Source organism: Ornithorhynchus anatinus, chromosome 1, assembly GCF_004115215.2.
Source record: "Ornithorhynchus anatinus isolate Pmale09 chromosome 1, mOrnAna1.pri.v4, whole genome shotgun sequence".
In the NCBI taxonomy this organism is placed as follows: domain Eukaryota; kingdom Metazoa; phylum Chordata; class Mammalia; order Monotremata; family Ornithorhynchidae; genus Ornithorhynchus; species Ornithorhynchus anatinus.
In genome coordinates, this window is record NC_041728.1 from 112,449,884 (window position 1) to 112,465,986 (window position 16,103).

At 42.7% G+C, this 16,103-nt stretch overlaps 1 protein-coding gene and 1 non-coding gene across 2 annotated transcripts in view; both read right to left on the minus strand.

Annotated features, from left to right (window-relative positions):
- Positions 1-1,678: 1,678 nt before the first annotated feature.
- DHX36 (DEAH-box helicase 36) overlaps positions 1,679-16,103 on the minus strand; it is a 34,102-nt gene continuing 19,677 nt past the window's right edge. The window contains exons 13-25 of the mRNA XM_029063575.1: positions 13,221-13,276; positions 12,022-12,086; positions 11,226-11,369; positions 8,166-8,283; positions 7,473-7,571; positions 6,703-6,876; positions 6,348-6,434; positions 5,948-6,031; positions 4,877-4,976; positions 4,704-4,794; positions 3,679-3,799; positions 2,752-2,904; positions 1,679-2,282 (exon numbers count right to left, since the gene is read on the minus strand). Of these exons, the coding sequence (XP_028919408.1) occupies positions 2,097-2,282; positions 2,752-2,904; positions 3,679-3,799; positions 4,704-4,794; positions 4,877-4,976; positions 5,948-6,031; positions 6,348-6,434; positions 6,703-6,876; positions 7,473-7,571; positions 8,166-8,283; positions 11,226-11,369; positions 12,022-12,086; positions 13,221-13,276 (1,478 nt within the window). The 3' untranslated portion in view covers positions 1,679-2,096. The remainder of the gene's footprint in view (positions 2,283-2,751; positions 2,905-3,678; positions 3,800-4,703; positions 4,795-4,876; positions 4,977-5,947; positions 6,032-6,347; positions 6,435-6,702; positions 6,877-7,472; positions 7,572-8,165; positions 8,284-11,225; positions 11,370-12,021; positions 12,087-13,220; positions 13,277-16,103) is intronic.
- On the minus strand, positions 13,055-13,108 carry MIR7433 (microRNA mir-7433). The gene has a single exon (NR_127423.1). It is a non-coding gene; the product is annotated as a microRNA mir-7433 (primary transcript).

The following is a 16,103-nucleotide window of genomic DNA, read 5'->3' on the forward strand; positions in this document are numbered from 1 at the left end:
CTGGGAGTCAGAAGGTCTTGGGTTCTAATCCTGACTCCGCCACTTGCCTGCTGTGAGACCTTGGGCAGGCCACTTCGCTTCTCTCTGCCTCAGTTACCTCATCTGGAAAACGGGGATGAAGATTGTGAGCCCTGTGCAGGACAGGTTCTGTGTCCAACTTGATTTGCACGCAAGTCTTAGTACAGTGCTTGGCACATAGGAGAACTTAAATACCATAATTAGTATTATTATTGTTGTTTTTTGTTCACCTTTGTTTACCGTGCAGCAGTCCTACCTGCTGACAATAAGATCCTTTCCCTGTGTGGACTTTAGCATGTGGCTGAAAAGGCCCTCGAGGGATTAACGTATCCTGCCATGTTGTTTGCACTGAAGGATAGATCCTGACTGGAATAATTACATTGGCCCCCTCAGAGAGTCTGGTTTGGAGCCTGCCTTTTGGCATCCCGAGCATCACATCCTATTGCTTGAGGAGAGTGAAACCTTTTTCCCAAATGCAGTCCACCAGGCCGGCCTCCCTGCTGCAGGCTCTATTTCACATCGGGAAGGCTGTGCTCAACTATGTCTTTATGTCTTTTCGTCTGCCCTCCCGGCTTGCACGCACCCCCTTCCGGCTTACCGCCGAGGAGATGCCTGGGTATCCTGCTGTTGTCCATTCTTCTCACACAAGCAGAACTGTGTCGTCGTGGGTGCTGCTTCAGTGCTGGTAAGCTGACTGCATTTTAGATCCTCATTGTTGGTCATCTTGCCCCCTCATTTAATGCTACATATGTAAGCCACATCGTAGGGCAGTCCAACAGCCTAAATGACCTTCGACTTTGTGTGAACTGTCACTGAAAGTTAAATCTTTTCTTCTCTTATACGCGGTTTTTGTCTGCTTGCCTCCCCCTTTATATTGCAACTCCTCTAAAGCAGGAACATGTCCTCGGGTGCTCAGTAAAAACTGATGCTCTAGTATGGCTGCTCTCAGCCAAAAAACTGGAGGGCCCTCGCAGTGAGTGATGGTTCATGCACAACCCCGAGCATAAAGTTATAAAGGAAATAAGGACCAAGGGTGGTGAGATGCCCCTCTGAGGAAGTGGATTTTCAGAAGGATTCAAAGATGAAGAGGGCAGGCAGCTGCACACTCCTGTGATCTTCCCAAGGAAATGGCACCCACCTTGGCTTGTTCACAAGTGAAGAAAAGAACCCATGAACCAAGAACTAGCTGCACATAGTCTCAAAAGAAAGAGCAGATGAATCTTATCCCAATGACTCGACCCATACCATGGCCCACAGGAGATGGGCTAAAACTGCATTTTATAATTGTATTATAAGCCCTAGGCACCTACTTGTAGAGGCAGCACACTAGCTTATCTGCCTTGGCTTCTTTACCTGAGACCTGAGCCAACTCCTAATCGGAGGGCAGAAGGAAAAGCAAATTTTATCCTGCTCTGACCTTAGCTCCAGCCCGCTTTGGTGCATGGATCCTCTCCAAGAGTGAAGAGATACAGGGAGGCTCTTCAGCTTCTCCCCGCCCTCCCCTTTCTTCTAGAAAGTCGCGAGTGGGGCAAGGGAAAGTCTCTAAGGCACTGACTTTTGCCTTTAGTTCAAGGGCTTAAAAGACAGGTGAAAGGCCAGCCGTCGGCTTCTTACCCCAAAACAGTTGGGTGGGAGGAAGACGAAACAAGTTAGCTAGAAGTGAGGGATAAGTACTCCACTGTACACTTTATTTAATTATGTGCTCTCACACATTCAATTAAATTACCATCTCTCTGGCAAGGCTGTAAAAAATAAGACAGTGCAGAACAAGGCTATGGCTTCACTAATTCCTAACTGCGAAAGCACAATTTTAGCAATACACATTAATCTAATCTGCTTCACCAGCAACACAAAAGTTTAGACAACAGCAAAATACAGAAAGCACTGGCTCAAATGCGACTGCAGTCCGTGGAACACTGAAGCGCTACAACTAACACTAGACATCATGCACATCATCAGTTCTACCTACTGAACATTTCTCCACTCTGCATGGTATTTAGTCCATCCTCAACCCCAAAATGGGGGTGGGAGCAGAAGATTGTTACCACGCTCTCTTGTTGTACATCAGCAGGGAGTCATCAACTGTAACTGTCATCCTGGAAGCGGGGGGCAAAGTTCCTGGCCGTTTCGTTCTCCTGGGTTTTGATCAAGTCGAGAATTGCTGTCAGCACAGCACAGTCTCTGGACTGAGTGTCTTTCCAGTCCACTGGGTGTGGGTTCTCAATCTTTTCCTGGAGAAGGGCATCTAGTTCTTTCCTTAATTCCTAAGATTGGAAAAATGTGAAAATAAGGGTGTATCTAAAAGCATTCGTGTCACAAAGGAGGCAAGCACACTTGGGTTTTCCTTCTTTTCGCAAGTGGCTGGAGCTAGTGCTGGGCCAAAGCCACCACGGCAACTTCATACTTGTAAAGGATTCCGTCAACTATCTTTGCCTCTCAAGGGCTGCGTTACCAGGCTCTGGTTTGTTAGCTTGAGAATGAATCATACCCTTAAACACATGGGCTTCCATTCCATTGGGCAAAACTATTCTGGCCAGGGAAACTGAGTAATCGCTTTCCCAGCTGCCATTTTCCCCAGGCCGCTAGAGATACTGACATTGATGGGTACCATCATGCCAGTCTCTGCCGGCAACTGGCTGGTACTCCCTGGGCGCGCAGAACTAGGAATGCCAGCCTAAATCAGCCCCTCGCAAACATAACCAAAACACAAAAAGCATTCACGCGGATGGTCACCTTAACGAGATGGGCGATTCTTGCTGGAGACTGAAAGACAATCCACTCGTCAACAGCAATCGTGTCCTGATCCTTGTCTTTCTGGATGGAAATATCACCACCGAAGAATAAGAGGCAATACGGAGAGACCTCTGTGCAGTCATAGAGGTAGATCTGCAAAAGTCAAGATAAGCAGTGATGCAGACTCTGAAGTCAATTTGTTGCTGTGGACTGTGGCTGGAAGCTATTTTTGATCCAAAATCCCAATATGTTGGGCTTAACAATGCAATTAGTGGCATCCCCAACATAGAGAGGCTCACAGAGATGAGTCGTGCCACCCCGCCCTCCTCCAAAAGTCCCAGAAGACACATGGACCCTGTTCCAAATAAGCTACATTGAATCCGTGACTCAGAGAGGCCACTCTGATTTCTAAGGCTTTGGTTTGGTTCCTGTTAACAAACAGTGCAGTAGGGAGCAAAGACAATGGGCCAACTGCTTATTAATGATATGAAAGTGAGCAGCAACAGCTGGTCAAAACAGTCTTGGTGAATACTCAGTTGAACAGGAGAATAGATGGAAGAGATTGTTGAAAAGGTCAGGGGAATAATTCAACTCTGTGCTGCATCAGGTTTTGAACACCATGCACACCATGCATAAGCCTGGTCCCGGCCCCACTTATGGGCACCAAGGACCCAGCGGCTCCCCAGCACAAAGCTTGTACCAGGCATTAGGAAAGGAGTTGCTTAGGGGAACATGTGTGATTAGGAGCTTTTCTCAGCAGACATAAGCATCAAGGAGAAGTACTTAGTGGAAAAATATCTTAAATTTAAATCCATTTCATTTTTGAGCTTGACTCGGGGAAAAAAAAAAAGATAAGGATGCAACCAATTTTCAAGAAATCTTTCGTATTAGCACAGAGGTTGGGGATCACTGTAAATTTTCACTTACACTACTGGTTCTCATCTTGAGGTGATAAATAAGCCAGTTATAATGGAACTGAAATTCTTCCACATTAACAGATTTCGGATGAATGTTGACTGTTCCGTCTGTTTTGGTGCAGACTTTCACCCTACGAGAAGCAAGTACTAAATGAAACCCTTAGAGTCTTAATTACAAATCCTTTGGACCCTTGCCACAGATTACCCAAACTACCTACTAAATTTTAGAAAACTGATAAAGGCTCTCAAAGTGGCATCTATTAAGCTACTTCTACTTAAATAGCACTCACTACCCCTTGCATATTTAAAATTCAAGGTAACCTTTGTCTCAGGATATCTGTGTACCCCCTTAAAGACTTGGATACTCAACCCAGCCCCAGTCAGTAGTTAGGTGAATATTTTTCTACTCTTATTTCTATCTCTAATTTATCTTACTGTCTTCCCCTGTAGACTGTAAACTCTTTAGGGCAGGAACAATATTAACTCAGTTGTATTGTACTTAAGCAAACTATGTTCTGCATACAGTACGTGCTCAATAAATATCACTCAGTGATTGATTTTAACTAGGAAAGGAAGCCTGAAATCTGACTACTGCATAAATTGGCCTAAGTCAACAATGTAAAAAGAATAACTTTCTTTGTAGTAAATGAGTAACAGGAAAATACCACCATTTTAATCTATCTTATTTCCCAAATTTACTCTATGGAATACATATGGGAAAAAGATGGGCTTGGGACTATGAAAGATCTTGCAAATTAGAAAATAAAAGACATTTGACAGCCCAGAGCTACAAATGATACAGTATTTGGAAAAATTGATGAATGTTGCTCAGGTGCCTGACTGCAAATAAATCAATTTTGAACTAGTTGTCACTTCAAGACCCCGGACTGTAAGCTCGTTGTGGACAGGGGTTTCCTCTCTTACTTGCTCTATTCTACTTCCCAAGCGCTTAGCGCTGTGCTCTGCTCACAGTAAGCGCTCAATAAATATGATCGAATGAACTGAATGAAGGAACCTTAATTATTAAATTCTTACATTTTTCTTTTCTTGCTAAAACTTGGCCGGATTTTGGCAACTTTAGGATACAAGCCAGCACAGATGACAGCCTTAATGATCTTCTCATTATCTGTGAGGAAGAAAAAACAAAGTAAATACTACATGACAGTAAACTTTCAATTGGTCATTGATTCACAATTTTCTTGATTTACCTGAATTTATATTTGACTTGGGGTCTTTGGGATTTTTACTGCTCACAAAACCAGCTGCAAGTAGATGTTCAGCAAACTGCCCTTTCATATTATGCAGCATCTGAGTTACAAAGGGAAGCAACAGATGAGGTTAAAACAGTTTTACCTTCCTCAAAACTCAACCCCTCATAAAAGGAAATATTGTCTTTGACACTGAGACCTCTAAGAGCAGGAGTTGCAGCACTGCTGGGAGAAGGGCAAGGATGGATTGTCAGTTTTAGCCTGTCTCCTCCCTAAAATGTAAGTAAGCTCTGGAAGTAAGGAACTGTCATCATTTCTGTAGGACACTGGGACCGCAGGACACTCAACACTTTGTGTGCATATTTCAACTGAATAGTTTATTTCTTCTGATTTCAGCACTGTGGTGTAGTGGATAGAGCACGGGGCCTGGGAGCCAGAAGGACCTGGGTTCTAATCCAGGCTCCACCACCTGTCTTCTATGTGACCTTGGGCAAGTTCCTTACTTCTCTTTGCCTCAGTTACCTCATCTGTAAAATGGGAATTAACACTGTGAGCCCCTGTGGGACAGAGACTGCTTCCAACCTGATAACCTTGTATCTACCCCAGTGCTTAGAACAGTGCTTGGAACATAGTAAGTGCTTAACAAATACCATCATCATTATTAACAACAAAGTGCTCCCTGGTACCAAAATCCTTCTGAAATCATACCTCCAAGCAGCTTTTCCTGATTCATTTTTCTTTTCCCTAGGTCATAACCCCCAACTCCATAAACTAGTACAGTTCTCTTGCACAGTTAAGTGCTCAAAAAATACCACTGACTGATAACTACCTCTTCCACACTTCTGCACATAGCAATTTATACGCTCTACTATTTAAGCACGTTCTCACCTGCATATCCATTTTTCTTTTCCATCTAAGTTACACCGTGTGTCTCCCTTGCTAGACTATAAGCTGCTTGAGGACAGGGATTGTGTCTTACTCTACTGTACTTTTCCAAGCATCCTGTGCACAAGAGGCTCTCAAATCTAAAGTGCTGAATAGACTACTTCATGTATCACAAGTAGTAGTTACCTGGAGGGTATTGGAGGACAGAAAATACTCCCAGCAGTAGTCCTTTTCATATCGGAAGCCTCGGCGCCTGGCTTCTTCCCATCCCTAGAGGACAGTGGGAGAAAGATTTGGTCCCAGAGTTACCTTTTTTTTTTCTTTCAAGCAAGACAATTTTTTTAGAACTTCTATAAATGGCAGAGACAAAAAGTGAGTGTGATAATGAAATAGTAACTGCTTAAGCCAGTGGCAGGATGCAATTTCCCAAATGTGAATTCGACTATTTAGCTCTGACAGTTTCAGAAAGGAGGTACTTTGGCACTTCAATTAACTTTCGAAGGGGTGCTCTTCCCACAACTGTTCTCCACTCCCCACTTTTTCTAGTCAGTTACTACTGGATCCTCTGTACACAGAATGATCTTACCTCAAAGGCATTCACAACTGTCAGATGATCACTTTTCGTATTTTTGGATAATTCCTTTCTTCTTGCATCTGCTATTTTTTCCTTGCCCTAGAAGCAAAAAGACACACCCATCAGCATTTCATCGGACTTTAAAAACAAGCCACAGGGCTATTTTATTTCTCTCCATTCCTTTTCTTTGCTTCAACCCAATGGCAAGGTTAAAAGGCCCTTGGAAAACTCTGCAATTGTTTCAAAGACCCAGCAGTGAGGAAATACATGCCATCAAAAAGCGCAAATTTGAAGCATCTTCCCCTACAAGTACAATCTGCCTTCCCGAAGAGCTAATTACTTTTTCCCGGAACTGGAAATTTCTTACCAAGGGAATGACGAAGGGGTCTTTGAAGCTGAGGCTGGCTGCGATGGTGAGCACCGGCTCTAAGCAACAGAAGAGGGCTCCAAAGAGTATCATTTTTCCGATATGTGGCTCCACGGGCAATCGGGCCAAGTGGACTCCAAGAGGGGTCAGTTCCTCTTGCTTGTCCAAAGCATTCTGAAAAGGAAAGTGCAGGATGAACCAAGAGTGATGCGAAAGGTGGGAACAACCTCCATTCCCCAGTCCCCTTGGCAGAATTTAGAGGATGCATGCCTTTCAATCGGTCAAGGGTATTTGAGCGTTTACCGTGTGCAGAGCACAAAACAAAGAGTTTGGGAAAGAACCATACAGCACAGATGGCAGATGAAATCCCTGCCCACTAAGAGCTTATGCCTACAGGGGGGACAGACAGCAAAACATTAAAGATAGGGGAAATGGTAGAATAAAAGGATGTGGACATAAATGCGGGGAGCTAAAGTGAGTATTGCTTTATGCCTCCTGAAAGTTGAACTGAGAGTATGCTGGCCCACCTTACCACAGTACTCTGCTTAACTTGCCCGTTTATATTATATTTATAATATAATAAATATTAATTTCCCCAATCATTTTATTTATTTTTTTTGCAGACATTTGACATGCAGAGCATAATGGTTAAAGTATACTAAAGAGGTCCAAAAAATAGGCTTGCCTGTATTTTGGTTAGTTAAGTGCAAAGAATAATTGTTCACATGTAAAGCAAAAACTTAGGACATCAAATTCAAGTATCAAGTTACCAGTTCCATTAGATGGTTTATGGATAACAACACCGCTTCACGAGATGGTGGATCCATTAATCTGCTGAGAAAATAAGCAATTCCACCCAATCTTAAAATCTGAAAGAAAAAAATATTTTTAGTGTGATAATTGTTGCATATAAAGTGTGTCCTCATAAAGGAAGATGGGAGAGAAAAGAAAAAGGAGGTAGAGAAGGAAGAGAACAGGGAAAAACAGGAGGGTTGCACTAATAAAAGTGTTATATGAATAGGAAATATCCAACTCAATAACATGACTGTTTCTCCCTCCATCCCTCTTCACCATGGCTGCAGTCTTATTTCAAATCCCATAAAAATGAAATGAGAATATAAATGATCATTTAATCTTCAGGGTCTACGTACCCTTTTATATTCAAGAGAGGAGATAATGACAATATAGCCGAGAGGTTAATACAGAATTTCTTTTTTTGTCATTAAAGACAGTGATTAAGACTCTTAACATCGTAACTTTTGCAACCTTTACTGCTAAAATAATTAGGTTTTACTTTTTTTTTTTAACATTACAAAACAGCTGAAACTACACTTAGTGACAATTTTGGATCCATGTGGATGAATTTTAAATATTAAAAGAGCTGGAATTGTTCTTCTTTCACTGAAAAATTAACTTCATACTGAAACAACCACACGACTGAGAAATTCACCCAAATAATTTACCTTTATTTGCAAACACAGCTCTTCCAAAGGAGTTCTCAAAATTTCTGGCAGCTGATAATCATCCAGAAGGCTTGCTCTAAGACCATTATATAAATGATAGCAGTGACCTGGTTGCACTCTGAAATACATTTGAAAAATGGGAATAGTTGAGATATACGTTCTTAAATCCCTTTAATTGTAGAAAAAGAGATTAAATTAAGTGCTTTGCTGAACCAAGTATAATTTTCAAAAAAGTTCTACTTTCAGATACAAATTCTGTAAGTCTTCTCAGCGGTATCTCAAGAGATATCCTGCCGCCTCTCAAAAATCTACCCCTTCCATCTGCACCTCCATCCCATCCCCTTGCACTTTTATCAAGATCGACGCCAGTGTTCTTCTCTCCTGACCACGATCTTCAGTGCTCTTCAGTCTTCAGGTGTTCCTTCTCCACTGCTTTCAAACCTGCTTATGTAGTAACCCCTAGTCTACTAAGCCTCCCATTGACCTTATAGGTTCATCCAGTTATCACCCTATCTCCCTTTTCAAGCTCCCTGAGCAAATCTCTCTACACCAGCTGCCTCCACTACCTCTCCTCCGATTCCCTCCTTGACCCCTTGCAATCTGGTTTCTACCCCTGCTCACTCCACCAAAACTGTCCTAAAATTCAGCAACGATCGACTTGCCAGATCCACTGGCTTTTACTGCACCCAAATCCTCTTTTACTTCAGCTGCCTTTGACACCGCAGACCGCCACCCTATCTTGGAAACATTACCCAAACGTGGCTTCACTGACACTGTCCTCTCCTGGTTCATTCATTCAATAGTATTTATTGAGTGCTTACTATGTGCAGAGCACTGTATTAAGAGCTTGGAATGTACAATTGGGCAACAGATAGAGACAATCCCTGCCCAATGATGGGCTCACAGTCTAAGGAGAAGCAGCGTGGCTCAGTGGAAAGAGCACGGACTTGGGAATCAGAGGTCATGGGTTCTAATCCCCTCTCTGCTGCACGTGAGCTGTGTGACTTCGGGAAAGTCATTTCCCTTCTCTGGGCCTCAGTTCCCTCATCTGTAAAATGGGGATTAAGACTGTGGGCCCCACGTGGGACAAGCTGATCACTTTGTATCCCCCAAGCGCTTAGAACAGTGCTTTGCACATAGTAAGTGCTTAACAAGTACCATCATTACTATTATTATAATTAATCGGGGCTCACAGTCTAATTGGTTGTTCTATCTCTCTGGCTCCTCATTCTCAGCCTTTCACAGGCTCAATCACATTAATTGAGTGGTTACTGTGTGTGTAGAGTTCTTGGGAGAGTACACTGTAACAGAGTTGGTACACTTGCACCCTGCCTACAAGGAGCTCACAGCCTAAAGGCTCCTCCTCGTCTCTCACTCTTTAACTGACGATTCCCTTCAGAGTCAGCTCTGGGTCCCCTTCTATTCTCTCCATCTACACCCATCCCGCTGGAGAAAGCATTCGCTCCCATGGCTTCCATCATCTCTACGCAGATGATTCCCAATCAACATTTCCAGCCCTGACCTCTTCTCCCTGCTTCTAGGTCCATAATCCTGGTATTATCCTGGACTCAGCTCTCTCATTTAACTGACAGGCTGTCACCAAATACTACATTTTTTGTTTCTTTTTAAATATCTGTTAAGCACTTACTACATGTCAGGAATTTTTTTAACAAGTGCTGGGATAGAAACCATTAATCAGTTTGAACACAGTCCCTGTCAAGCCTGGAGCTTCTAGTCTGATTAGGAAGGAGAATGGGTTTTGAAACCCCATTTTACAGTTTAAGAAACTGAGGCACAGAAAAGTTATGTGACTTGCCCTATGTCGCACAGCAAGTAACTGGCAGAGCCAGAATTAGAACCAAGTCCTCTGACTCCTTTGCTTGCACCCTTTCCACTAGGTCATGCTGCTTCTCAGTTCTTCCTTCGTAACGTCTCTAGAATCCGCCACTTCCTCTCCATCCGAAATGCTATCATGTTGATCCCCAACACATATATCCTGCCTTGACTACTGCACCAGTCTCTCACTACTCCAGGCCACACTTCACTCTGCTGCCCAGATAATTTCTTTTAAAAAAAACAATTCAGTTCACATTTCCCCACGTCTGAGGAAAAAAAATCAACAGTTGCCCATCCATCTCCACATCAAAGAGAAAATCCTTAAGGCATTCAGTTATGTCTCCCCATCTTAACTCCTCTAATCTCCCACTACAGTCCAACAGTAGTTATGTTATCATTAGCCAAATTAAGTTGACAATAAGACAAATATTCAGCTAAGCAAGGAAAACCTTTTCTTCAATTATGTTCTCTCAAACAAAAGTATCTTTACTACCTCACTCCAGCTAGTCTTCCCTGATTATTTCCTCATAACTAAGAGCCAATCAGCCAATTCTAGCATTTAGGCACTTATGCATACCGTTCCTTACCAGTCTCTCAAAGTTCATTCAATCAAAAGTATTTATTGACTACATACGGTACATTCTATTTATTTTGACTTGTTTCCTACCAAATATTTTTAGGTCTGTCTCCCCCCCTTAGAGTCTTAAGTTCCTTGTGGGCACAGGATGCATCATTTCTCCATTCTACACTTCCCTAGTGCACCCAATAAATACTAACACCATGACTCCTGAACTTTAAGGTCAATTGTCAACTGGTCTACAGGATATCCTGAATCGCTACGTTTCCTGTTACAGTAAAAGAAAACAACTCCCTATTAGATAGCGTCAGGTCTCCTTCTCACCCTTCTACCATCCTACTCTATTTTGATGTCTTTCCCTTTCTGTTCAGTGCACCATAACCGATATAAAGCTGTAGTTAATCCCAATGGTTTTCACAAGATGCTGCTAACCCAAGGGGAGAGGGTTCCCACAGAAAATAAGCTCCATTAACATCGGGGAGAAGAAACCAAATGCTAGATCAGTACCCTGTTTGCTAGTGCTCCAGATGAAAAGGAATCAGTGAAGGGAACCAAAGTGAAGGAAGGAAAATTATTTAATTATTATTTCGGGGGGGGGGGGGGAATTTCTAAACATAGGTCTCCCCACCTATAAACCAACATCTTACCTTCCTGCACGGCCTTTTCTTTGCTTGGCATTAGCTTTGCTAACCCATTCTGCTGCCATCGTGCTGATGTTGTTCTGGGTATCGAAGTGGGTCTCTTTAATTTTTCCTCCATCAATCACATGAACTACATCATCTATAGTAATGCTGTAGGAAAACAGTCATAAACATGCCAAAGCCAACAATCAATGACTAATGCTATCCTATTCACATACAAAAGCCATGCTCTTGGATTTTTTTTTTTTTGAACTTTCTGATTACATTTTACCTCACTCGAGTTTTTAGAGTAACAAACTAAATGCATTCGAGTCATGGTCAGTGACATTGAGCATTGGAAGGCTGAGGGAGTTCAGTGTCATCTGAATGGGTTTTCAGTTCTACGATCGCTGGCTTGTCCTTTTTAGAATTCACCGATTTTCTCTGAGGGATGCAATTTGTGAGCCTGGGCCAATTTGTGTGAATGTGGGTTAGCTTCTACCAGAATGCTCTCAGATTTGAATGGTAGAGAAGGCCCAAATGAATAAGAAGGGACAGAAATCATCTTATTTTAGATATAGAATTCATGGCTCAAGGAAGAGAAGCAAAGATTATTTTGCCTCTCTAAGCAGCTTCACCAAGAGAGGAGCCAACTTTCAGAGATTACATTCTACTACAAACATTTTATATCCATACACTCAAATTCAAGAAGGATTTAAAAACCAGATTGAAAAGTCATTTTTCTAGCTGAGTTGCTTAGGCACAAACTTCTGAGCATCCACAAATGTTTCTGTTTTGTAATAAACATGAAAAACAACTTTACCTAGTCTCTGCAATATTGGTAGCAATTACTATTTTCCGAACACCAGGAGGGGTTTTTTTGAAAACCTATAAGAAAAATTCATCAAAATCAATATTTGCAAAAATCTGGACACATTTCACATCCAGTCTATTCTGAAACTACCTCATTTTGAGTTTACATTTTCCACACTATCTTACACTCTTAAAATGTCCATAAGTGTCAAATATTTCAAAAAACTGGTCTCTTCAAAAGGTCTTCCAATTGTCAGCAAATCATTCTCAGTAGTATCAACTGACAGCAAAACAAAACAGAGCTAGTTGTGATTCCTTGAATTTATCCTGCATCACTTGCTAAAAGTGAGCAGGCTTAAATAGACCAAATGATGGAAATATTGATCACTAGGTAATAATCATACTTGTAAGTGCTTACTATGTGCGGTGCACTGTGTTAAGAACTGGGATAGATACAAGACAATTAGGTTGGACATACTCCCCGTCCCACAAGGGGCTCACAGTCTACTAAGGAGTGGGATTTAATCCCCACTTAACAAATGAGGTAAGCGAGGCACAGAAGTTAAATGACTTGCCCAAGGTCACTCAGCAGACAGGTGGTGGAGCCGGGATTAGTGAGGCCCATGCTCTTTCACCTAGTCTATGCTACCTCCCCTAGATATCGGGAGAATGATGAAGAGGAAAATTTAGTTACAAACTTAGGAAATAGGTAACTTTTTAAAAAAGTGTTAAGCACAAATCACCTTAACAGTAATTCTAGGCCTCATGGTAAGAATTTTCCTGCTGAAATTCCTTGGGTTTTAACTTGTAGGTAGGGAATAGCAATCTGAACCAAGATTCTCCACCTTTTAAATATTGAGAATGCTACTACTAATCTTTGCTCAACAGCTCTTCACCCCTAAGATTTCCTTCCACCCTCCCGAAGCCAATCAGCAAAATCCTCCCAACGAAATCCCTTACTACCTAACAGGTGACTGCCGTTCTCATGCACAAAGGCTGTAACTGCCCTGTGACCTGTGGGCAATTGACTCGGAAAGGTATATGGTAGTCACAGTACAATCATCATGTGGTTGAAACACAATGACTGACAGTGACCACCACATCCCCAACACCTTCTTCCGACTGCAAATTATAGACCAGACTGGATTGGTAACTGCATTTCGCAAGCACTAAACCTGGACCCATAAACAGTGAAGAAACAGAACGCACCTGCGTCTGGTTAACAGTAGGCATCAATGAATGCAACGGTATGATAATGAACCGATCTGAAATTAAATAGCAAAAAAAAAAAGGGAACTTTAAGCAAATGGCCACAACACCACCCAAGGCTTCATTTACTGCGCCCAATGCCCCGTTTGATAATACCCAAGAAATTACTTTCTGGGCTAATTTTTTGGCATAACTAAGCAAAGGGGAGTCACACATTCTGGCCCCTGAACTGCATGGCAACTCAACTACTTCCTGCTACCACCAAGAGATGAGAAATGGCTCAGGGGCAAGCATCTACATTCTTGAAAATAATTTTTCATTGCTCTGGGAGTTTGTTACAGCTAGGGTATGGATTTTTCAGGCTTTACCCAGAATTTTATTCTGGCTGTTTTAAAAAATTCATGTTAAAACCCCGAATTTCTGGGATTATATATTATAAAATATTTCTTCACACTAAATGTCTACCTCCTCCTCTAGTCTGTGAGTTTATAATGGGCAGGGAACATGCCTAATTCTGTTGTAATATATTCATTCAATCGTATTTGAGTGCTGTGTGCAGAGCACTGTACTAAGCGCTTGGGAAAGTATAATACAGCAATAAAGGGAGACAATCCCTGCCCAAAACGAGCTCACAGTCTAGAGGGGGGTGAAGACAGACATCAATACAAGTAAAAAGGCATCTTTATTAATAAAATTACAGATATATACACGTAAATTCTGTGGAGCTGGGGGGGAGGGGGAGAAAAAGGAGTGAGTCAGGGTGACGGAGAAGGGAGTGAGAGATGAGGAAAACTGGGACTTTGTCTGGGAAGGCCTCTTGGAGGAGATGTGCCTTCATTAAGGCTTCAAAGTGGGAGGCAGTAATTGTCTGCCGGATTTGAGGGAGGGCGATCCAGGCCAGAGGTAGAACATGGGCCAGAGGTTGGCGGTGAGACAGGCGAGATGGAGGCCCAATGAGAAGGTCAGCACCAGAGGAGCGGAGTGTGTGGGCTGGGTTGTAAAAGGAGAGAAGGGAGTTGAGGTAGGAGGGGGCAAGGTAATGGAGTGTTTTAAAGCCAATGGTGAGGAGTTTTTGCTTAATACGGAGGTGGACAGGCAACCACTGGAGATTTTTGAAGAGGGGGGTGACATGCCCAGAGCGTTGTATTCTTCCGTTTAGTACAGTGCTCTGCCCACAGTAAACACTCATTAAATAACACTGTGTGTCCTCTGCCCACAGAGCTCCTCTCAGTTGTGTTCTAATTTGCCGCTTCTGTTGCTTGCCGCTGCTCCTTATGCCTGACTCTCCTTCCTCCACTCAGAGGTCAGGAGTTCCTCTCAGTTGTGTTCTAATTTGCCGCTTCTGTTGCTTGCCGCTGCTCCTTATGCCTGACTCTCCTTCCTCCACTCTTCTCTCCACTCCAACTATCCTGCTTCCGTTCCCCACTGTCCTGATTTAGAGGCTGAGATTAAAGGAGAACCCTGGGAGGAAGGGAGGGAATGTGAATGTGTGTTTAGGGAGGGGAGGGGGAGATTTCATTCATTCCTTCATTCATTCAATAGTATTTATTGAGTGCTTACTATATGCAGAGCACTGTACTAAGCGCTTAGAATGTACAATTCGGCAACAGATAGAGACAATCCCTGCCCAATAACGGGCTTACAGTCTAAATGAATAACAATGCTTACTATGTGCAAAGCACTGTTCCAAGCGCTGGGAGGATACTTGAAGTATGCATGGGAGATAGACAGGGAAGGAAGAGGAAAAGAAATGTCCAGTAGAGCCCTCCATTCTTTCCTGCCACTCCCCTGACCTAGGGTCCATCTACCAGACAGACCAAGTTGCATAATCCCACCCACCACACCACCCAATCCCTTTCAACATCCCTCAGCATGCCCCCTTCAGGTACAGTAATAATGTTGGTATTCGTTAAGCGCTTACTATGTGCAGAGCACTGTTCTAAGCGCTGGGGTAGATACAGGGTAATCAGGTTGTCCCTCGTGGGGCTCATAGTCTTCATCCCCATTTTACAGACTAGGTAACTGAGGTCCAGAGGGGGGAAGTGACTTGCCCACAGTCACACAGCTGCCAAGCAGCAGCAGAGCTGGGATTCGAACCTGTGATCTCTGTGATGCCAAGCCCGGGCTCTTTCCCCTGAGCTATGCTGCTTTAATTTCACTGCTACCACCCTTTCCAGTTTTCAGTATAAAAATTTCCTAACCACTTAATGTGCAAAGTCCTAATTGCTGGAGTGATTTCACAGTGCATTGGTGCCCTTTCCTACCTCGCTTCCTTGGCAGAAAAACCATTAAACAGAAAAAGTGAAATCTCAATCTGATTTTTTAGATCTGAAAAAGCCAGAATCCAGTAATAACAAGAGTTCACAGTATAAATCTTCTGTAAATACCCTCCCTCATTAAAGAACTCAGTTAATACACAAAACTTGAATCATTTTTCGAGGAGTTCCTGGAAGAGAAATGGATCCAGAAAAATATAATACCTGCATAATGTAAGTCACAGCTTGTCTGAGAGATTAAAAAGCTTTGCAAGAGAAATTTCAAAGGAGTCAAACTACCAAGTTACAGTAGCTTTTGGGATACATGTACAATTGTCTCCTCTGGCTATATGCCTTTGGGGGACCTACAAAAATCTTTACAAATACAATGCTAATTAATTTTTACCCTTGTTTCCAGTAGTATATCATGCATACACAGAAAAGCTCTTAAAAATGACAAGCCTATTGTCGTTGACTTTGCTGGTAGGATTCAAATGCTGTTCCTAGAAATCACTGCATTTACTGAGTGCTTACTATGTGCAAAGCACTGTACTAAGCGCTCGGGAGAGTATAATGCAACAGAATTAGAAGACATAGTCCCTGCCCATAGTGAGCCTACAGCCTAGAG